At 45.4% G+C, this 24320-nt stretch overlaps 1 protein-coding gene across 13 annotated transcripts in view; it reads left to right on the forward strand.

Moving 5' to 3' along the window:
- TANC1 (tetratricopeptide repeat, ankyrin repeat and coiled-coil containing 1) overlaps positions 1–24320 on the forward strand; it is a 263670-nt gene that overhangs the window by 206470 nt on the left and 32880 nt on the right. For all 13 annotated transcript variants that reach the window (XM_019022527.3, XM_055379020.2, XM_031008670.2 and 10 more), the window contains 7 exons: positions 929–1095; positions 3139–3746; positions 10056–10164; positions 11167–11289; positions 18526–18762; positions 20880–21065; positions 23246–23324. In XM_019022527.3, the coding sequence (XP_018878072.3) occupies positions 929–1095; positions 3139–3746; positions 10056–10164; positions 11167–11289; positions 18526–18762; positions 20880–21065; positions 23246–23324 (1509 nt within the window). The remainder of the gene's footprint in view (positions 1–928; positions 1096–3138; positions 3747–10055; positions 10165–11166; positions 11290–18525; positions 18763–20879; positions 21066–23245; positions 23325–24320) is intronic.

Genomic DNA, 24320 nt, shown 5'->3' on the forward strand with positions numbered 1-24320 from the left:
CTGAGCAGTTCCCAAGTAGTCAGCTTGTAAGTGTGGGCTGTTTAGGTGACTTGCACCACAGAAGACTGTTGTGTATTTTGCACTCCTAAGTATCTGAGGGAAAAAGTGGATTATTTGGAGGAATTTTCCAGCATATATATTTGTCAGGGCCTCTGCTCAGTTGAATTGAAACCTTAAAGTGACTTCTAAAGGTTTCCATTTTAATTTTTTGTCCCCGACAAGGTAATGGACATCAGTGACCTGATGGGCCCTTCAGTTTCCCATCCTCTCTGCCCTGGACTCCTCACCTTTTGAGCTTGTTTACTTGCCCACATGGCACCTCTGCTGGAAGGTGCTAGAGGGATAGAAAACAGATATGTCATCATTTCTTCTCTATTGCCTGGGCAGAAAATCAGCACTAATAAATAGAAAACCAGATTCAGGCTCACAGAGAAGAGCCCTGTTGGAGGAGTCGGTAGCGTGGAGCTCTCACGCTGTGTTGGTTGTATGGCTTGGGCAGGGCAGTTTGCCCTGGGCTGGGGGCAGCGAGAGGTTCAGTTTCCCTTCCCTGGAATCCACTGGGGAGCTCTCATGGGGGGACCTAGTGACCTTTCCGGATTGGGCCTCTGTATGTGTTCATTATTTTTGTGTAGCCCACCCCAATGACAGTGGTTTATGAAGAGCTAACTGTGTTATATACACGAGTGAGATTCTGCTAACGTGTGTCATGCAATATGTTTGTTTTGTGAGAATTGGTTTTCTTTTGGCTCTGTGCTCCAGTTTTCATTATAAATTTAATAGAAAATATGCTTCTGTGAAAACTGTTTCTTGTGCCATATGTAAACCTTTTCAGTTTCTAACACTAAACTGGGCACTAAAATACACTGGGTGTTGCTGTCTTACAGAAATGTATGATTTCTTAATTTGAAAAAATTATTTTATCCTGTAGAGCAGAAAATTCCTGAAGAAGAATACATTATTTTGATAGATGGCTTAAATGAAGCTGAGTTTCATAAACCTGATTATGGAGATACGCTTTCTTCATTTATTACCAAAATTATTTCTAAATTTCCTGCCTGGTTGAAGTTGATTGTGACTGTAAGAGCAAATTTTCAGGTAACAAAGAATTCTCAAATCTTTCTCCAAGTCCCCATATTCCAGTTTTACAGTGATAAATGTTAATAACGTAAAACTGTTGTAAACCATTCAGCTGCTTGAATTGGAAACTATGTTAAGAATTTGAAAAACTAGTCCAGAGAGCCGGACATGGGTGAAACTCTGACCTTTTTAGCCCCAGGTATATTTATCAAGATGTCAGGTAAGTTTCCTGTTGGCATCGAATTGCACGTTCACTTTTCAAATGGTGGCATCTAGCCCTGGTTACCGTCATGGAGTGTGTGGGGCCAAGAGGCCTGCCAGAGTTTAAAGCTACTCCTGCTGGTAGTTATTTGCAAGGGTTTACTGTGGGGCTTTGTGTTTTTTTGAAGGGAAAAATGAAGGTGAAAGATTTTTTTTTTTTTTTTTTTTTTTGAGATAGAGTCACGCTCTGTCGCCCAGGATGGAGTGCAGTGACATGATCTTGGCTCAATGCAGCCTCCGCCTCCCCGGTTCCAGTGATTCTCCTGCCTCGGCCTCCTGAGTAGCTGGGATTACAGGCATCTGCCACCATGCCCAGCTAATTTTTGTATTTTTAGTAGAGACAGATTTTCACCATGTTGGCCAGGCTGGTCTCCAACTCCTGACCTCAGGTGATCCACCCACCTTGGCCTCCCAAAGTGCTGGGATTACAGGCGTGAGCCACTGTGCCTGGCTGAAGGTGAAAGATTTTTAAGGCCTATTCCCAGAGGTCTATTTTTTCACAAAACTTAAGCATGAGGTAACATTTGCAGCGAGGGGTAGGGTGATTTTTTTTTTTCTCCTCCATCTTCTTCCTCACTTAAACCCTGAAATTGTATCTTAACCATTGACTCCTTCTATACGTATCCTTTTTCAGTGAAGACTTTTAGACATTAGGTTTTGATTTTTGCCCTTTTATGATATTTATTTAAAAACAGCATTTGGAATTTTTTCATTATAAAAACTGAAATTAGACCTCAGTTGAACTTGATGCGTGTTTTTTGGACATTCAGTTTGTATATTTTTCAGTCACTTTTTACATAGTAAGCACAATTTGGCCATCAGTAGATCATAGGAACCAGGAATCTTACGTTCTTCTTCCCAGCTGTGTAAGTTTCAGAGCTTCAGATAGCATCCATGTAAAATGGGAATAATTGTATTCTGCCCTCTTTATCTACATTGTTATATTAAATGAGCACACGCATTTAAATACTTCAGAAACAATAGTGGGAAGTCTTTTTAAAAAGGCAAAACTCTTCTTTGCTCATAGGTGTCAGATGTGCTTAATCTTTGGAATGGGGAAGAGATGGGAAGGGCACATGAGGCTTCTGGGAGCTGAGGATGTTTTGCTTCTGGGTGCTGGTTACATAGGTATATTTGACTTAGTGAAAATTAGTGACACTGTGCAATTGTCATTTGTACACAAATCATATGTTCATATGTTAGACTTCAATTTAAAAGTTTACTTTAAAAAAGCAATTAATAAAATAACGTGCTATACCAAAGTAGGCAGCTTTGTTAAGATGCGCTGTCGTTGAGACACAGCCCAGGGGCAGACTCAGATTTCCTGATTGGGTTACACAGCCCCAGTGTTTGATGCATAAAGAAGGATGTCTTTTATCTTGGCATCTGGCCGTGTTCTTAGATGTGCAGTGTTGGTTGGTGTTTGTCCTTGTTATATAAGCAGTTTCACAGTGTAAGGATTATGGGTATCAGGTCACCTGCAGAGTCTCACTGCCCTTACTGGCCCTGGCCTCGTTGCCGCTGTCTGCACAGGGCTCTTACTCTGCTCGCTAGGCTCAGGGTCCCTGGATGAGGGCCTCAGGATAGCATTTACTGATTCCATCTCCCATCAGGATTTCTTTCACATAAGCTTTTTATCTTCACCTTATCCTATTACACGTTTTAATACAAAACAATGAGTCCCTGTAATCCATGAAAATCCTCCTTGAAACAAAACTAGTGAATCTGGTTTAAAATGCTGCTAAAATAAAAAAGGAATCTCTTTAGAGTGACACTGTGGGTTTTTGTTTTCTCCCCCAGGAAATCATAAGTGCACTGCCGTTTGTCAAGCTTTCCTTAGATGACTTCCCAGACAACAAAGACATCCACAGTGACCTGCACGCCTACGTCCAGCACAGGGTGCACAGCAGCCAGGACATCCTCAGCAACATCTCCCTGAACGGCAAGGCCGATGCCACACTCATTGGAAAAGTGAGCAGCCACCTGGTGCTGCGGAGCCTCGGCTCCTACCTGTACCTCAAGCTCACCCTGGACCTCTTCCAGAGGGGCCACTTGGTCATTAAGAGTGCCAGCTACAAGGTGGTGCCCGTGTCTCTCTCTGAGCTCTATTTGCTTCAGTGCAACATGAAGTTCATGACCCAGTCCGCCTTTGAGAGGGCACTTCCAATTCTCAACGTGGCCCTCGCATCCCTCCACCCCATGACAGACGAGCAGATCTTTCAGGCTATTAATGCTGGCCACATCCAGGGGGAGCAGGGATGGGAAGACTTTCAGCAGAGGATGGACGCCCTCTCCTGCTTCCTCATTAAGAGGCGAGACAAAACCCGCATGTTCTGCCACCCGTCCTTCAGGGAGTGGCTTGTTTGGAGAGCAGACGGGGAAAACACGGCCTTCCTGTGTGAGCCCAGGTACGGCAGGCGCTTTCTTTCAGCTCTTTGCAGGGAATCTCGTGTGCAGTTGGGGAAAGGATTTAAATGTGATGCACGTGTCTCAATGGAAGGGCAATCCAGAATGACTAATTCAGTGTTACTGCTTTGTTTTATTATTTTTCTTCCTTTTTGGCAGAAGGATGGGCAATGGGGAGTTCTCTATACAGAAGCTGCCTTCTAATTGCTAGGACTCCCTTATGGATGGTACATGTGGATAAAAGAGAAGCTGGGTGGTGCCTGTGTGGTCCTTCCTTACTGTCCATTCTCTCATGGAGCCTCGTCTCCTCCCCCACCCAGCTTCTGCAGGGTCATGCATGGGAATGTGTGAGATCAGCCCCTGGGAACAGGGGGCTTCTCTAGAGGGTGTTCCCTGTGTGTCTGCAGACTGTCATGGGTCCTCAGCACCTCCACTCCCCTGCCACCCCTTGAACATGGAGTGACTTGTTCCAGGGATCAGGTATATCTGTGAGCCCAGAGGGAGCACCATGATCCAATCTAGCCTCCCCGCTCCACACCCTTCACCCTTTGTCGATGAGCTCTGTGTGGTGGACTGGACCAGGCTGGGATGCAGTTCTCCTTGCTGCCTGGGCCGCTGTTATAACAGTGGGATGGGGAAGGAAGCCTGTCTGCTGTGTGGCTTGGTAACAGTGTGAGAGGTCAGAAAGTTTGAGGATGCAGATGCTTTCAGATATGTATATGGCAAGCCCCCAACTTCCACTTGGCCCTGGCTTTGGCCTGTGTCTCTGCTGTCTTGAGTGGCTTCTGCTATCTGTGAGCCAGAATTGCCCCCTGCTGTAGTAACAGGGCTGGCAAGCTGCTCAGCTGACCCCTTAGGCATTTGACCAGATGCTGGGATCCAGAAATGAAGAGGTGAACAAGCATTGGTGAGCCCTGGGAGCCTCACAGCCACTTTCCTCCCTGTGAATATTGACTGAACATCCACCTGATAGGCCTGGCTGCTGTTCATGTTGGGGCTGTTACTATTTTCTTCAGTAACCCTGGCTGAAGGTTTGTTGTTATCTTTTGAACCTGGTTTGGGGCACTAAACTAACATCCAGGTTATTTAGCCAGACCATAATAGCTAGGTGAAACATGTGCTGTGACATTTCTAGCCAAGTCAGATTACTTTCTAGGGAAAGTCCAGTCATTTTCTAGGAAGATTGACTATAGCTGAGTTTGTAGAGACATAAAAACAAATTGAAAGACTCCATCAGGAGTGTAGGTTGTTACTGGGTTGGAGGCTAAAGTGGCTGGACTGTAGTCTTCATTAAGCTTCGCTTCATTTTGGGTATTGGTGGGCATTGAGGTTATGTAGCCTAGGTCAGAGCTAGGGTGGGTGCCTGTGGGCTCCTGAATGCCACTGTGTTCTTAAAAGCAGGCATGGGGACATCCCCTGGGGCAGGACCTGGACTAGGTGGAGGCAAGAGAGGTACCAAGGGTGCAGAATTTAAGGAAGCACCCACTCCTGGGTGGTGCGAGTTGTTGCCATTTTCCCAAGACGCCTGTAGTATTTGAGCTTCATTCAATTGAGAGGATATAGAACAATGTTGGAAGGAAGCTACTGGATTCAGTTCAGCAGCAGTTTTTGTTATATGCAGTTATGTGCAAAGTACTGTGGCAGACACCAATTCTTGGGACAAGGACCCTGCTCTCAGGGCTTCCCACACAGGGCAGGGGAGGCAGGAAGTGATATGCGAGAGGGAGGCACACTTCATGCGGACCTCACGAGAGGGAGAAGCTCCCAGCGTAAGTAAAGGGGCCTGGGGAGGTGATTTTAAAACATGGTGATGGTGGGTTGGGCCTCGAAAAATGGTAGCATTTCTTCCCCAACTCCCAGTTGTCGTATTTTTGCCCTAATTATAAAAGCAGAAAATTTCAACCCTCAGACAAAGACAGTTCATTTTTTATTTCTGCCTCTTTCTGTAACATTTTAAATGATATACCAATCTTCTTTTTCTCTTGGAATTCTTGTCTGGGTTTTTGCTTAACACATCACAGGCACTTTACTAAGCTGTTAGAAGTCTTAGAAAAGTGTCATTTTCATTTTTCATGGTTGTGCAAAACTCCTAGGAGGCAAATTATTATGTACTTCACTATACCCTCGTTGGATTTTTAAGTTGTTTCTAAATTACTTACAAACAGAACAACCTGTCATGTCTTGGTGCCTTGCAGGTCTGGATTCAAATCCTCCATTGATTCTTGTATATTTTTCTCTGCATGAAATATATTTTAATTCTCCATGCCTTCCTTCCTTATCTATAAAAAATGAGTGTCTTCTCACTGAGTGCTGGTAGCTATTAAATCAGATCTTAAGACGATGTACTACCTCTCTTCTTTCCTTTCTTCTCTCTTAGTTTTGATTATGCCCTAGGTTAGCATTCCAGAAATAGAATTATGAAGATAAAGAATAGTTTGAGTCTGGCCGGGTGCAGTGGCTTACGTGCGTAATCCTAGCACTTTGGGAGGCAGAGATGGGTGGATCACCTGAGGTCAGGGGTTCGAGACCAGCCTGGCCAACATGGTGAACCCGGTCTCTACTAAAAATACAAAAAAAAGAAAAATTAGGCGGGTGTGGTGGCAAGCACCTGTAATCCCAGCTGCTTGGGAGGCTGAGGTAGGAGAATCGCTTGAACCCAGGAGGCGAAGGTTGCAGTGAGTCGAGATCGTGCCACTGCACTCCAGCCTGGGCAACAAGAACAAAACTGTCTCAAAAAAAAAAAGAGTTTTCATTCATATCACCTAGACTTAAACATATTTACATTTTGCAATATTTGCTACATCTGTTTCCTTTTTTTTGTTGAAGTATGTTAAATTGTAAACATGACATTTTACTTTAAATAACTGAATATTCATCTTAGAGATATTTTTATACTTAACCACGCTATTACTGCACCTAAAATATTAATGCAAATTCTTAATAATCTTAAACATTTAGCCGTGCTCAAATTTCTGTTTTTTAGTATGTTCACATCAGGATCCAAAAAGTCCATAAAATGTGTTCGATTATCTCTCTTAATCTATAGTTTCTCTCCTCATCTTTTTTTCTTTTTCCTCAAAATTTATTTGTTTAAAAAGGGCAGCTGGGTAGTTCATCCTGTATAGTTTCCCATCATCTGAATTTTGTGTCCTCATGTTTTTTCATGTGTTCCTCTCACCCCTATTTCCTATAAATTGGTAGTGAAGTTTAGAGGCTTGTTCAGATTCTATATTTTTAAACAAGGACACTTAGTAGGTGGTGGTGAGTACCTCTCTCAGGAGGCGCATGACATTGTCATGTCTCTGTAGGCACTAGAAGCCACTGATGACCATTTTTAAGATCCATCAGTTTTTTGGGGTTGCACAGGCAGTCTCATCTGGAACAGTCCCCTGTTAGCTCTGTTCTCTGTTAACTCGAGAAGTTAATAGGTATTAGTAGGTAGAACAAGGCTGTTGCAGACAGGAGGAGCTATTGAAGACGTCGCATCAGAATGAGCAGACCGTGTTCTGCAACAGCAAATCTAGTTTGACTTGACCTTTTTTCATGGAACAGAGGAGAGGAAAGAGCTGGCAGAAGGAGTGTGCAGGGCACAGAGTGTATAGGGCCTACTATACCAGTCAGGAGTGGGGACTTGGGGGGACTGGGGTTAGAGACGGGCCTTGCTGACATGAGGTAGCTGTTGTGGCTTGGCCTCATGGGCAGAGTAGAGGAAGAAGAGCCAGAAACTAGGTGTGGCATTGCTCTTGGGAAGGGTAAGAAAGGCAGGTGGTATGTGGCAGGCTTTGCAGGGACAGAGCTGGTTTTAGTTTTCAGCAGTTGAGATTGCAAGATAGCCGTCTGTCCCAGGCAGACAGGTTCCAGCGCCAGGGCGGGTCGGCAGGTTGGAGGAGAAGCTGACAGTTGAAGATCTAGCATCACTGACGGAGAGGTGTCTGGCATGACTCGGTGAGGAAGCTCATGTCGTTAGAGAAAAGATAGCACTGGGCTTCCAGGGCGTGGAGGAGGGTTTCAGGGAGGGACCTTACGGATGTAAGTGTTGCCAAGAGGTGAAGGGAAATGACGGTTAAGAGGAAGCCATTGGATTTTCAGTGAGGGAGGAGGGTTCTGGATCCTTAGGAGACTCCGCCTGTTGGGTTGAGAGGAGAGAGAGGAGGGAGCCAGCGTCTTGGGATGGGAGGTGGAAGGGCTTAGGGGGCGGGTGGTTTTGTTTGTTTGTTTGTTTTTTAATAACACAGGAGATTGGAACATTGTCAGAAACATCACTGAGAGATAGTGTGGAGAAAGATCCATAAAGAAGGAGAAATTGGGAATGTAAGGAGGAGGGACCGGGGCCTGAGTGACGGGGCAGGTTGCCTCCTCTTTGTTCCCGTGGAATCTGTTCACAGCACCCAGTTAACTGACTTGCATATCGTTTGCGTGTCCCCTCCCATTGCTTAGAGCTTCTCAATGGAAGCACCTTGCATTGTTCCCCCATAGAATCCCCCCGTCAGACGTGGTGCCAGTGATAAGGTGTAGCTGTGAATGAATGGAGGACTCAAGCTCCGCAGGTTAAGAGCACAGGCTCTCCTGTCTGACCAACTTTAGTTCAAATCTCTGCTCTGTCATCTAGCCATGTGGTCTTGCACAAGTCGCTTAACCTGTTCAGGCCTCTGTTTCTTCATGTAAGCATATGGGGGTCATAGTACTTAGTCACAGGATTGTGCAGGTAAATGAGATAATTCAATTAGGTTTCTGCATCTGGCAGAGAGTAAGAGCTTGATACCTGGAAGCTTTGGAAATTAACAGAATCATGAATGCAGATTGTCTTAGAAGGGGATTGCTTGGTCTCAAGAACAGGAGGGCAGGGAGGAACGATGAGCAGGGTATGCAGGAGTATAGGTGGGGAGCAGTGGCATGGGGAGTTGTCTCCTCAGAGAGGTGGGATGCCCTGTGCTCAGCTGGGAGCACTGGAAACCTTAGGCCCGGCCACCAAGGGGTGTGTGGTCATCACCCTGTAAAGTGATAGTTAGTGTGTCTTTGTGATGGACACGGTTGGCCTGACCACAGAGCTCAGCCAACTGGGAGACTTAGGAGGACTTAGCCTGTGGTTGGGAGAGTGGCTCCCAACTGACATGAACTGGGCCAGAATGAATCCTGGGATCAGCCCATGGGTAGGACCTGGGGAGGCCTTGGGGGCCTAGAGCACTAGAGAGATGCTGACAGCGGTTTCCATGGGAACAAGGGAGGAGGGGAATCCCAGGCTCAAGATCTGGGACATGGAAGGTGTTCAGGGAATGACAGGGCATGTGCTCGTGGGAAAACTTCAGGCCATTACAAGACAATGGACGAGACTCAGTGGGCAATGTGGCCTTAAACGTCATGCCCTCCCCTGTAGTATAAAAACTGATTCCTTGGCCTCCATCTGCCTTGATTTCCTCATCTCTAACATGGTTTATAACCTATTTGAGAAGTAGGCATGCACCTGGAAAGACAAATGCAGTTTAAATAATGCATGCTTTTAATCATCTAGATTAGCAACTACTAGGAGGATGCGTTTTAAAACATATATAATGTTTATCTTTTCCTCCCTCCACAACTACCTGCTTTTCCCCAACCAAACAGCTCAAAGTTGACAGGATGATAGAAATGAAAGTAATTTACATTGCATAGAAGTCACTCCTATTGGAATAAGCAACTCTGTGTGTCATTTAGAAACTAATTGGCTCAAAGGCATGGGGTCCACAGGAAGACAGAGTGAGTCCTACGGACATGGAGGGCAAATGGGCAGGATGGCCCTTTCACAAAAGGGAAATGGGCAGGAAAATAGGCAGGATGGTACCTTCGCAAAAGGGAAATGCGTGCTGTTGGCTGGATGTCCACCATGTGCCAGCCACAGCAAACCCACTTAGATGCCTTAGCCTTCTTCTCACCACAAGGACTTGTGTGCCATCCAAGCCTAGAATTCTCTGCTTTCTTGATCATGAGCTGTCACCTAGCACGGCCTGGCTTTTCTCTCCTTCCCACGTGAGACCTTGTCCTTTGTCTACCCCTAGTGGTGGTGACCCTGAGGGGACCTGAAGGCTAGGCCCAGGGATGGTTCTGCGCTCTGTGTCTATTCATGCATGCATTCCAGAAACACATTTGAGTGTTCACCAAGTGCTCAGCACTTTGCTAGGCATTATGACTCAGATGAGACCCTTAGCCTCCCAGAGTTTACATCTTTGTCACGGGCATAAATCAGTGACTAAGGCAATGGGTGGTGAATTGAGGGTGGGTCTGCGGTGTGGTGGAATGGGCTCTTCTGCTATGAGCCTTTGTATTCCTTCCCCTAGGAACGGGCACGCGCTCCTGGCATTCATGTTCTCGCGTCAGGAGGGCAAGTTGAACCGCCAGCAGACCATGGAGCTTGGCCACCACATCCTGAAGGCGCACATTTTCAAGGTGAGATGCACACCAACTTGGGGAAGGGTTTCTTTGTTGTCATTTTGAGGTTTTGCTTTGGAGATTTTAGACAGCTCTGTCAGCCATCCAAGAAACCCTCCATGCACCTCAGCCCAAATGCAACCTCCTCCTGCCTCCCCTCTCCAAAAGTAACCGCTGTTCTGACTCAGCCTGGGCATTTCCTTGCATTTTGCTATAGTTGATTGCTCAAGTGTATATCAGAATGCTGTGCTTAAGTTTTACTTCTTTCCACCTTTAAATCTCTGATAGGTTTCTTTTTATCTAAAGGTTCCACTTTGTTCATTACTTTTTGTTTCCTTATTATTGATTTGTTCGAGAACCTGAGTTTCTTGACCTGTGTGATTTTGTACCACCTGGACTTTCTGACTGTGTTTGCCCAGGCTGGAGAGCAGTGGTGCGATCATAGCTTACTGGACTCAAGCCATCCTCCCGCCTCAGCCTCCCAAGTAACTGGGACTATAGGCACGCTCCACCTTGCAGGGCTCAGATGGTGATATTCTAATTCTGTCATTTATTCTTCCTCTAATTTACTTCCAACATGGCAAAACCTTGTCTCTACTAAAAATACAAAAATTAGCTGGGAGTGGTGGCATGTATATGTATCCCAGGTACTTGAGAGGCTGAGGGATGAGAATCACTTGAGCATGGGAGGTGGAGGTTGAAGTGAGTTGAGATTGCACCACTGTACTTCCAGCCTGGGCGACACAGCAAGACTCTAACTCAAAGAGAAACTCTCATCTGCCATCTCTCTCCCAAGGCACAAAGTTAACCTAGTGAAGGCAGGCTGGTTCCTTGACCCTTGGTTTCAGGTAGTGAAAGCTCGCATGTCCAGGCATTCTTTGTGTGTGACCCCGTGCCTTCTGCAGGTATCTGCACCCTCTGAGGCAGACCCACTTTCAGAGTGACCCTGCAGGTGGGAAGGAGATGCTCAGGCAGATCTGTCTCTGATTGTTTCCAAGATCTGTCTCTGATTGTTTCCAGGGCCTCAGTAAGAAGACGGGAATTTCTTCAAGCCATCTCCAAGCCCTGTGGATCGGCTACAGCACCGAGGGGCTGTCCGCCGCCCTGGCCTCTCTCAGGAATCTCTATACTCCCAACGTGAAGGTGAGCAACCTTCTGCATAGAGAGCCGGAGACCCAGCCCTGGCCAACTGCTGGCCGTTCCTCCAACAGCCCTGTTTCCCTCTGCCCTGGGTGGTGGTGAGAGGACGCAGAGGAGCTTCTAATGATGTGCTTCCCTGATCACACAGGCTTGGGCGCTGTATTACTCGTTCTTCCAGAAGTTTAGCTTTTCTTTGGCAGGAAGATGTGGGTGGTCAGGGCTGCTCTGAGCACATGTGGTGACTGTTTCACAGCAGATGTGATAAGGAGGCAATTTATAAAAGAAATCAAAGATCAGAGAGATTTCTAGGGAAAATGGATTTTTTAAGTGTCCTGCGTTACTAATCTGGACCATCTCTTTAGAGTTCATGGGAAATTAAGCATGGATGGGTGATGTATAGAAAAACAATCATTGAGGTTTCATGTATACGTATTTCTGCCTATGGAAAGGGTATCAGCATGGCCTTCTGTGGAGCCAAGAGCTTCTTCACTTCTTGGTCAGTGGCTTTCATGTCATGATGTTCCACTCAGCTTTTTAAGGTAGATTTTTCTTCCTGATTTCATGTAGCCTGGGAATCTGAAGCACACAGAGGCCAAGCAGCCTGTTAAGGCCACAGAGACAGTGTCCAGGCCTTTCAGCTTCAGGCCCTGATGTACCCGGCTGCCTGTGGAAGCCCTGGGTCAGTTTAGGGAGCCAGGTCTTCACCCCGAATCACTCACATTGTTTCATCTTTCATTTCAGCTAAGAGTGTATCTCTCGGCTTCTCCATAACTAATAAAATTCTATAATCATAAGAAAGATGAGAATAAAAATGGCAATATGTTTTCATATGTTAATGAATTTCTGGGCATATAATTTATTTTAATATGGAAATAAGTAAATGGGAAACATCTGTTGGGTACAAGTTTTTAAGACAGTAAATTTAAAGGTACTGCATAATAGTGTAATGAGCATGGCCCTCCTGAGATTATAAACTTTGCTCTTTAACGTATGTGCGATTTTAAGAGTTAATCATTTTTACTTTGTTTTGTAAAACTCCAGTGTCACCTACATCTACACCATCTCCCAAATTATTTCTATAATGTGGTTATAGAATCTTAAGTCTTTTCATTATGCTTCTGTTTCTTTTATCTTTCAAGGGGGGAAAAGGTTTTCACAGGATCTTGAACAAATTACAGTAATTTTAAATTATGCATGCAATTAAGGAACTTTTTTTAGAGTGTATTAAATGTTGTCATACAGGAATGAATGTCATTTTGAACAATAATTGCAGTTTGCCACTTTGGTAAATTAAAGTGACTTGCTCTGGGATGATTACTTGGTAGATGGATTTTAGTTGCAGTGGCATGCCAGCAGTCTCTAAGCATGTTGTCTCCTGTGGCCAGGCCAGGATGGGGCCAGCCTGGGCCCCGCTGGCCCACTGGGGTCCCATCCAGCCAGTGGTTTTGTTGTACCATCTCATAGGACTGGTGGCCAGCCGCAAGCTGTGGCCTCAGGAGGATTTAGGTTGCAGTTCTTTTCTCAGCTGACAACAGAAAGGAGAGGAGAACAGGAGCTAGGTGTGGCCTTTGGCCCAACTTCCCTTGGCCGGGAGATCCAGTCATATCCTACATCATAGTCAGGAAGGACACATTTAAAAACAATTGTGCTTGTGTGAGCTTCCAGTGTACTTAGTGGGAATGCTGATGCTGCCCTATGGCCACCCTGGCCAAGCCTCTTCTGGTCCTCATGATCGTATTGCCTCGCATATCCCCAGCTCCCTTGCTGTTTTCCTGTTATCGTTAAATCCAGAAGTTGAGAGATACCACCACTTCCGAGTGTTGTCCAAGGAGGGCTTCTGTGATCATGGTCGGAAAATTTCCATATCGTTGGGGGAAAATCTATAGGATGAATCATTTAAACAGGTTCCTTCAGCACAGTGCCGTCTCAGCCAAGACTGCTGCTCTGCCACCTGGCTGCTCTGTGACCGTCATTAGCTTTGTGCTTAGCACTCAGCTCTGCCTTACTCCCTCTGAGCCTTGGCGTTCTCACCTATAAAGTGGAGACACAAAAGAGGCTGTCTCTCAAGTGATGAGAAACCTTACTGAGATGTTAAAGTTACTGGGAACATACTTGGCATTTATTATGTTTACATGAATTGTTGTTAGTGCTTTGCCTCATCTCTGGAAACAGTGGCTCTGCTGTAGGCACCTGGGAAGTTTTGGATGTGCCAGTTGGTGCTTGTTAACAGGAGCTGCCGACCTTGAGGATGTGATGGTTGCAGGTGACTTACCTCTGCCCTCATCTCGGCATGAGGTGTCCCTGCTGCTCTGTGCTGGTGAACAGCCCAGGCTGGGCATGCAGGGTGATGTGGACAGGCGGGCAGAGCTCCCTCCTGTGCCTTCCAGAGGTCAGGGACCTGAGTTCTTGTCATTTCTGAAGACTCCATGAAAGGTTGATTATAACATCGATTAATGTTTATTTAACATGTACAGATGCTGAGTGCTGTGCTAAATGCTTAATGCACATATATATATACGTACACTTTTTTTTTACACATTGATTTTTAATCTTTACAACCACCAAGTGAAGTGAAACTTTTATCCTCATTTTTTTAGATGAGAAAACTGAGGTTTAGGGCAGTTGATACTTTCCAAAGTCACACAGCTGGAAGGGCGCCTGACACTCAGCAAGCCCTTACTCTGCAGGTGCCTTTATCACTTGATGTGTTTACAGCCCTGGCTGCCAGCTAAAATCACCTGGGAGCTCTGGGCACCACAGCCCCAGCCCCAGTTAAGTCAGAATTTCCAAGAGTGGGGCCAGGGTATTGGAAACTTTCAAGCTCCCAGGTGGTTTCAGCATGCATCAAGGTTAAGAACCATAGTTTAGGGGAAGGTGATGGAGGGTTCAGTGGTAAAAATACCTACAGCATTACGCCGACAAAGGAAAATGTTATTCCCAGAAGCAGAGGAAGTGTGAATTGATGACATCTTTAGGAAACCTCTGCCCTGAGCACATGCCTTCCAGGTAAACTCTTGTAAGGGGTTCATCATGGTACTCCAAGTATACCTTCCACCATTATTAGCAAAAGAGTACCTGTTAGATAGAATGGGATGGCATGCTGCTGTTTTCTTAGGTGGCACCTAAAGCACAGAGAGGTTGAGGAATTTTCTGAAAATCACACAGTGGGTTAGTTTAGGGGCTGGCTGAGAACTCACACCACTTAATCCTTCATTTTTTAGGCCCATGGATCTCAAGAAGGTATGGGGTTGTTGGGGGAGGACAGAATGTAACTGGCTGGCAAGATTATCCAGGGAATTTACAAATGATCCTGCCCATCCTGTGGCTAGCAGAGTCTGGTGTGCCCCTTGGTGGCACTGCATGTATTTCCAGATGTGTATCTTCTCTACTCCTCTTGCTGAGGACTGGTTTCATTGGCCTTAATAAAATCCTCACATATTTCTTCAGCATAATCTGATTCTGTCCACGCTGTTACTCAAAGGGATTTTTAAAACACTTTTATTATTTCATTTTTATTTTTATTTATTATTATTATTTTGAGATGGAGTTTTGCTCTTGTTGCCCAGGCTGGAGGGCAATGGCGTGATCTTGGCTCACTGCAACCTCCGCCTCCTGGGTTCAAGTGATTCTCCTGCCTCAGCCTCCCGAGTAGCCGGGATTACAGGCGTGCGCCACTGCAACCAGCTAATTTTTGTATTTTTAGTAGAGACTCAGTTTCACCATATTGGCCAGGCTGGTCTCAAACTCCTGACCTCAGGTGATCCACCCACCTCGGCCTCCCAAAGTGCTGGGATTACAGGCGTGAGCCACCATGCCCAGCCACACCTTTATTAATGTTGTAGCATAATGCAGTCTTAAAATGCTTTTGAATTAGATCAGAGTCTGGTGGCATTTTTAAAAAGCAAGCCTATATAGATCTGTAGAGCAGGCTTGGTGGGGATTAATTAAGTCATTTGCCTGAAGTTGCCCATGAAACAGCAGTGTTAGGACTGGACACCCTTTCTGATCTCTCATCCATTCCTCCACAAGTGCAAGTTGACAGTGAGACCCTAGAGGCTGGGTTGGTGTTCACCTGGATCTGGCTAGACAGTGGTCTCTCTCATGGTGTAGACAGCAGGGTGGTGGTCAGGTGGTTGGCTGGCTCCTTGTCACTTGCACATGGCCTGTTCTTCCTTAAATGTAGATGGCAGTCCCAGCAGTGTGAAGAAACTGATGTGTGGGTCATCCCCATTCATGGAGGGGCTCTGTTTGCCTTTCTTCTCTGTGAACTTCTGTATCGTAGAACCAGTGTCTGGTGCAGTGGACTAAGCAGGAAAACAGAGCATGCTGAGGGATAGAGAGGGCCTGGGTGCATGCACAGGGTACTCTCTCCCCCATGTCCTGGCACTGGAGCAGAGCCCTGCAGGAAGTGATTATATTTATGGAATGAGCATTCCAGTCAGGGAACTAAAAGGGGGTAAAGACCATGAGGCCGGCCCTGCTTGGCATTGTCACAGCACATGTTGGGTCCAAGGTGGCTGCAGTGAGGGAAGGATTCTGCAGAGAAGATCAGAGAGGAAGCTGGAGGCCTGGATCACAGAGGTTCAAGCTTCAGCAGCCAAGACATCTTCAAATTTGACACCTGGGGTTCTAACCTGTCAATATGCCATTGTGAGTTATGGTTTCACCACTTGGTAGTATAATTTTCCAGACCCATTTGTTTGTAAATATTCTGTTTGTCAGCTACTCTTGTGGACATGTATCACTGAAATACCCTGAATTTTTTATGCCTTGTCATCTCTCTGTATCTTTTAATGATCCCCATGTGTCTCTAGTCAATATATGACAGTCTCTGTGGTTTTCACATTTAGTGGGCAGGTGGAGGACCTGCCAGGCTTTGGCAGGGGCAGTGATTGATGTGGGTCAGGACCATTGAAGTAAGCCATTGAAAGAAACACACTGGGCATCTTAATAGCTGTTAAAGGAGCATCATTTGTATCTAATGATCTGAAGATCTGAAAGAAAAAATATTAATATACCTAAAATTTGCGTATGTTCAGTAATTTTATTTTAAAACCTGTAGATAAAAAGCTTTTCCGAATACCTAGATCCAGGGAGATTACTAAGTGGGGGATATAGTAATTAGTGGAAGCAGCACATTATTTTCTAGCAGTGTTATGCTGCGGACAATCCTGGCACATGTGGACATTTCCATATTTTCTGTTTCTTTTAGGAACACATCCCTATAAAGTATTTGTATTTACTTTTGGCCTTATCTCACTATTAACACCATGACTATTTTTTTCTTTCTAAAAAATTTTTTATAGAGACGAGGTCTTGCCATGTTGCCCATGTTGGTCTCAAACTCCTGGGCTCAAGCAGTCCTCCCTCCTCAGCCTCCTAACATACTGGGATTACAGTTGTGAGCCACTGCACCCAGCCACAATTATTACTTCATTACCAGGAAAATGAATTTCCTGGTTTTGTTGAGGTTAAACAGTGATTTTTCAAAGTGTGGTTCCCCAAACCAAGAGTGTCAATATCAACGAGGAACTTATTAAAAATGTACCACCCAGATATAATGAATCAGAAATCAGGGGGTGGGGCCCAAGAATTTGCAGTTGTTTAGGTTTTTTTTTGTTTTTGTTTTTGTTTTGCTTTGGAGACGGAGTCTTGCTCTGTCCCCCAGGCTGGAGTGCAGTGACGTAATCTTGGCTCACTGCAGCCTCCACCTCCTGCGTTCAAGCGATTCTCCTGCATCAGTCTCCTGAGTAGCTGGGATTACAGGCGTGTGCCACCACGCTGGCTAATTTTTGTATTTTTAGTAGACACGGGGTTTTCACTCCGTTGTTCAGGCTGGTCTCGAACTCCTAACTGCAGGTGATCCGCCCGCCTCAGCCTCCTAAAGTGGTGGGATTACAGGCATGAGCCACCTTGCCTGGCTATTTGTTTAGTTTTTATTTTTAATTATGGTTAAGAAACACATAAAAGGAAATTTACCATCTTAACCATTTTTAAGTCTGCAATTCAGTAGTGTTAACAATATTCACATTGTTGTGCAATAGATGTCCAGTACTTTTCATGTTGCAAAATCAAAACTCTATATCCCTTAAGCAACAACTCTCATTTCCCCTGTGCCCAGGCCCAGAAACCTTCATTCTACTGTCTGTGAATTTGACTACTGTATATATCTCATAAGTGGTTTCACACAGTATTTGTTCTTTTGCGTCTGGCTTGCTTCACTTATTTCACTTCCCTGAGGTTTACCCATGTTGTCACATATGGCAGGATTTTCTCCCTTTTTAAACCGGAATAATCCATTGTATGTGTATGTACCACATTTTCTTCATCCATCCACTGATGAACATTGAGGTTGCATCTACCTGTTGGCTGTTGTGAATAATGCTGCAATTAACATAAGGGTACAAATATGTCTTTGAGATCCTGCTTTCAATTCTTTTGAATATGTACCCAGAAGTGGGGTGACTGATCACATGGCCGTTCTATTGTTATTTTTTGTTGTTTTTTTTTGTTTTTGTTTTTGTTTTTGAGACTAAGTCTCACTCTGTCGCCAGGCTGGAGTGCAGTGGTGCAATCTCAGCTCACTGCAACCTCCGCCTCCCGGGTTCAAGCAATTCTCCTGCCTCAGCCTCCCAAGTAGCTGAGATACAGGCACGCACCACCACGCCCGGCTAATTTTTGTATTTTTAGTAGAGACAGGGTTTCACCATGTTGGCCAGATGGTCTCGATCTCTTGACCTCGTGATCCACCCGCCATGGCCTCTCAAAGTGCTGGAATTACAGGCGTGAGCCACCACACCTGGCCTCTACTGACATTTTTAATTAAAATTTTTTTTTTTTAATTTTTAGATCAGGGCCTTGCTGTGTTGCCCAGGCTAGAGTGCAGCAGGCTGTTCACAGGCATGATCATAGTGCACTACAGCCTCAAACTCCTGGCCCCAAGCAATCCTCCCACCTCAGCTTCCTGAGTAGCTGGGATTACAGTCATGTGCCTGGGGCAGTAGTTCTATTTTTAATATTTTGAGGAACCATCTTACTGTTTCCCAGTAAGCTACACTATTTTACATTCCCACCAATGAGAATGTGCATTGTTAATATATTCCCAGGTGATACTGGTGCACATTCAAGTTTGAGAACCACTGGATTAAAATGATACCGAAAATTGAGGATACTGCCCATTTCCACAAATGTTTAGATGACATACATGTGACAATCTTGTTGGGTGGCCTTGTCCAACAGGTGAGCCGTCTCCTGATTTTGGGAGGGGCCAACGTGAACTACAGGACAGAAGTGTTAAATAATGCCCCAATCCTGTGCGTCCAGTCTCACCTTGGCCACGAGGAAGTTGTCACTCTGCTCCTGGAATTTGGTGCCTGCCTGGACGGAACGTCAGAGAACGGCATGACTGCCCTCTGTTATGCAGCAGCTGCTGGCCACATGAAGCTGGTGTGTCTGCTGACCAAGAAGGGAGCGAGGGTAAGCGGCAGCCTGCTCTTTTGGGGCTGGGGCAGGGAAATGGCTTCATCTCATTGCTAGAATTGTTATCTGCTGGGCCAGACTCTCTTGTCTCTGAAACCACAGCATACACAGAAAGGGTCGGGCTCCAGGGATTGGTCATTTTGTAATGTGGCAGCCTCAGAGAGGTGTGTTTTGCTCATACACAGCAACTCTGCTTAATGTTGTCCAGGGGAAGGCAGAATTCCAGGGAGACCCTGGCTCCTAGCCACATGAGGAGGGCCAGCCTTTAAAAAGCCTGCAAGTATCGATCTAGAAAGCACCAAGATTGGTTTAAAATATTTTAAATGTTTGCTTTTTTCCCCTCTCTTCTTCTTATCCCATTTTATGTCCTTTTAAAACAGTAAGATGAGTTCCATGAACTCATGAAGAAGCCATGTGCCTGAGCTCCAGGAACTAGATTGCCTGGAATCTTCATCTTTCCACTTGCCAGCTCTAGGGTATTGGGCAAGTTATTGAGCCTATATATGACTTCAGGCTTCTTATCTGTAAAATGGGCATAACAGCAGTCCCTACCACAGGGCTGTTGAGTAAGCATTCAGTCATATATGAAGTAAGTATGTATTGCTATACAAGTTACTCTAGAGCCATCAACTTTTTTTTCTGTTTTGACAGAGTCTCACTCTGTCGCTCAGTCTGGAGTGCAGAGGCATGATCTTGGCTCACTGCAACCTCCACCTCCCAGGTTTAAGTGATTCTCCTGCTTCAGCCTCCAAGTAGCTGGGACTACAGGCACATGCCACTGTGCCTGGTTAATTTTTGTATTTTTAGTACAGATGGGGTTTCACCACGTTGGCCAGGCTGGTCTTAAACTCCTGACCTCACGTGATCTGCCTGCCTTGGCCTCCCAAACTGTTGGGATTATAGGCATGAGCCACCACATCTGGCCAGGAGCTGTCAGCTTTAATAGGGTGAATGAGAATGATATCGAGCTCACAGTAAATGCTAGGTTTACTGGAAGCATTTTTTTGGGAAATGTGCCTTTTGAATAACAGTAGAGATAAACTGCTAATTATCTTTTATCTTTTAATTAGGATATTTAAAGTTCAAAAAAATTAGGCTTATAACAGCTGTGGGAGCTTTATTTTTTTCTCTCAAATCCAACATTTGGGACATAGATAAACTTCAGTTCATGGAGAAGGGAAATGTGTGGCTAAGCCTTTGGGGTGGGTATGTTACTGCTGCACATCACCGCACCTCCATTTACGGATGGCAGCTGGGCTTTACACTTTATTCTGAGGCCAGCAGGCCTCCCCCCATCACAGCTGAAAGCTCTGGAGTAGGAGGCTGAGTGCTATGTCCGGGGGCTCTGGCAAAGCCTCTGAATGAGAGTACAGGGCGTCCCCAGAGTTGGCAGGCATGCAAGGCTAGGCCCTGGGCTCTGCTCCCAGGCCCAGTACTCTGGGGTTTAGACAGGGCATGAAGGGCTGCCACTGCTTTGGGGCCTTGAGGAGGAGGTGTGTGGCACTCACTCACTTTTTCTGCCTAGCTGGCCTGCCCTGACTTTGTGGCCGCCCCCCCTTTACTTGCCAGCATGCCCAGGCCACCAGCCTGCATGAGACCTCCTTCCCAATCAGATGCCACTTGGACTCCTTTCCTGCCCTTCCACACTCAGCTGTTTTTCCACATCCCTCTCTTTCTTTGGATCCCCTGGCTCAATGACCAGAGAGTGGCTCTACTCCCTCAAATTATAGCTTGTCACAGCAGACTTAGAATGCCCCACCCAAGCAACCAAAGTTGGGAAATACAGGGCTTTGTCCGAGGTTTTAGTCTGTGTCTCCACACATGCTCACAAGAGAGTTAGGAGCTTTGTGTAGTTTGCTGCAGGGACATGGGAGTAAGGAGGGTGTTTTGTGACCCTGAATCTTGCAAAGGGAACCTGAGGCCTGGAATGGTACGTTCATTACTATCTGGAAGTAATCCAGACTAAGGTTCCAGGTTCTCCAGAAAGACAAGTTGGAATGTGAACCCCATGTACGCTTACAGGGAGTGGGGTTTGCACACAGCTAGGTGGTGCATCTGCATGCTCGGAGGCAAAGTAATGCTCAGCCGTAACCTTCCCCTACTCCTGCCCCCAGGTGGACCACTTGGATAAGAAGGGCCAGTGTGCGCTTGTCCACAGTGCCCTACGGGGCCACGGTGACATTCTTCACTACCTGCTGACTTGTGAGTGGTCGCCGGGTCCTCCCCAGCCAGGCGCCCTGAGGAAGAGCCACGCCCTGCAGCAGGCGCTGACCGCGGCCGCCAGCATGGGCCACAGCTCGGTGAGTGGGGCGGGGGTTTCCCTCCTGGGAAACAAGAAGCTGTAGCCCAGCAAGTCAGTTGACACACTGAAGGACCGAAAGAAGGAGGATGCCAAGAACTAGCATTTGGCGTTGACCACCTGCAGTAGAAGGTCTTCTATGGGCACCACATCCTTCCCGTGAGTGACAGTGCACACTCCTGTGCACACGTGATGGGGACAGGCAGGCCTATTCTATGGGAAGCCTTTTGATGACATTCACTCTCAGCTCTTCCTCATGTCTCTCCTCCTTCCCTGCTCTGCCCTCTAGACCTGCTGTTTTAAATTTTTTCCCCTTTGATTCATTTCTTCTGTCCTTGTGTTCATTTAAAAATAATCACATAGAATCCTGATTCTAAAATCGTTCCTGAGTATTTGAAGGATTTTTAAAAATAGAGCTTTAATGCTTTGATAGCACACAAGAATGCTTGTCATTTACAGCTCCTCCACTGAATGAAAACTCCATGCAGTAGTTAAATAGAGCACTTATTTCTGACAGATGTTGGTATTCCTCAGTTTGAAGATTTAATTGTCACCTCCTGACCTGTGTGTCTTCGCTTTCTTTATCTGTGAATTTAATAATGTTTTGCTCGCTTCCTCCTGTGTATTTCTTACTCTGAATTATCTTCAAGCAATTAGAGGTGCCAGTATTTGGTAAGATTCTTTTTCCAAAATGACTTTAGTAAATTCGAGTGCGAAGCTGGCTGGCTGACTTTGGCATTCAAAACTCATGGGCGGACACACACACAAGCATGAAATAGTGGCTGGCTAATTTCTGGTTTAAACATTAAACACACACACACACACACACACACACACACACAGATACTGTTAAACACACATGAAAATATAGATGTTTTCCTTTTTTTAAGTGTGAAAAGTCATCATTGGGAGGACCATGAATGCCTAGGAATGACCTTGGTCTTAATCCATGCTAACCCCCTTGTTTTAAAGCTGGTTGGGAGGAAATGCTGAGCGAAAGTCACCTCAGCACAGCCAGTAGGGTGAAAAAAGCAGGGTTTGTTCACCATAAGACTTGGAGGGTATGTTAGTTTCCTAATGCCGTTATCACAAATAGATGCAACCTTAGTGGCTTAAAGCAGCACACACTTACTCTGAGAATTCTGGCGGTCAGAAGTCTAAAATCACACTATTGGGAGGTCAGCCTTCCTTCTAAAGTCTCTAGGGGAGAACCTGTCTCCTTGCTTTTTCTCAATTCTTGAAGCCACCTGTATTTTTTAGCTCATGGCCCCTTCCTCCATCTCCAAAGTGCCTTACTTTTACCTTAGCCTCTGTCGTCTCATTTCCTCTGTCCTCTGACCTGGACTCCTCCTGTCCCTCTTAAGAGGATGGTTGTGATTGATTAGATCAGGTGTGTATCAGATATAGACCTTGATAATTTGAGATAATCGCCCCATTTCAACATTCATAATCACATCTGCAATTCCTTCTTGCCCTGTAAGGTCACATTCACAGGCTTTGGAGATTGGGATGTAGACATCTTTGGGGGCTATTATTCAGCCTACCACAAAGGGTGTGGGCTAGGAGACTGGAAGGTGGCTTTGTCGTGTTCTCCCGTTGCTCGCTGCTGTTGCTCAGGGTGAACGCCGGCTCAGGTCCAGGGCACAGATGCTTTGTCTCCCTGCAAGCCAGGCTTCCTGCCTCCATACCTGTGACCTGACCCACCCTTTGACAGGAAGAGTCCCATAAGGGAAAAAGAATAATGCTACCAGCAGAAAATGTATTTGAACAATACTTTGTAAAAATTTGCAAAAAGGTATATCACTTTGTTTTCCTTCCTTGTGAAAAATTGATTCACTATCTTGTGACTTATGCAGAAACTGCACTTTGTGTGATCTGCCATGTCCTTTGTTGATTAGGCTGGCATATTTGGGTCATGTTGGAATTCATTAGAATTCTGAGTACCTAGTAATCCTGAACCATATTGCTGAAATTCACTGAGATTTTTTTTTAATTCTTCTCCAACTGAAAGTGTGAATAGCATATGAATTATGCTTGAAAACAGTTTTCATTATATTTTTCTCTCCTTGGGCAGTGTGAGATAATGGTTAAAAAACAACACACTGTCTCCTTTGATACATGGGCTATAATAAGCACCTCTTGCTAAGAGAACTCATTAAATCACCTTGCCACTTCTGACAGGTGGTCCAGTGCTTGCTGGGGATGGAGAAGGAACATGAAGTAGAAGTCAATGGCACCGACACATTGTGGGGAGAAACAGGTAATTATAATGCCACTGCTTGTAGTCTGGGGCAGCTTGCTTGATGTTTTAGCCCTATTTTGGCCTAATTGTCTTAAGAATGACTGATGTATGTAGTCCTGTTTTTATTTTATCACAAGCATTTGAAGTTTAGAGCTCCTTGAACTTTCTACATGAGTAGCAAAACTTTGCTGGAAGCGTAAGATTTTATTTTTTAAAGCAATCCTATTAACTGATTATTTTGAATTAGACTAGCAGTTACGGTACATCTGATGAATGTCAGATGGAAGTACCTAAATAAGGTGTTGTTTTCTGATTTGCCGAATCTCACACATCTAACCAATGTGATCTTCCTGTGACCTGTGCATGGCGAGCCAGGCATGAACTTCTGTCCCCGTCGTCACACGAATCAAAGGCGGCTCAGCACAGAAGGCAGTGGCCTGCCCTGCCCTGTACAGAATGAGGGTAAAACTCAGCCTCGTGGGGTTTACTCACGTTACCGTACGAATGCAAGCTATCGGGTCATTTCCATTGGTCTTTACAGTGAGAAGCCTGGGCTGAGCACATCCTGGTGAAGATTTGAGTTGGTTACTTGTGAGACTAAAAGTAATGCTGCTTTCCAGTTTTCCACTTGACTGGATTAGTGTTAGAAATCTAAGACTTTAAGTTACAAGTTGTTTTTAAATAGATGTCAGCAAGAGTATTTAAAATGAATTTCCAGGTTATGTTTCTGTGTGTGTACCTGGTATATATGATTTCCATTTTTCTTGCACAGATTTGTTTCCAAATGCTCCTAAATTATTTCCTAATAAGCCAAATGGTATATATGATTTCCATTTTTCTTGCACAGATTTGTTTCCAAATGCTCCTAAATTATTTCCTAATAAGCCAAATGGTGGTGTGAAGAGCTTATTAGATAGCTCACCCTAGGGGAAAGCCACAGAGCTTCACCTTCTGGCAGGAGTGCAGGCCTGTCCTTCAGAGCCTCACAGCTGTTTGTTCCATCCCCTTTGTGGG

Source organism: Gorilla gorilla, chromosome 11 (genome assembly GCF_029281585.2).
Source record: "Gorilla gorilla gorilla isolate KB3781 chromosome 11, NHGRI_mGorGor1-v2.1_pri, whole genome shotgun sequence".
NCBI lineage: Eukaryota > Metazoa > Chordata > Mammalia > Primates > Hominidae > Gorilla > Gorilla gorilla.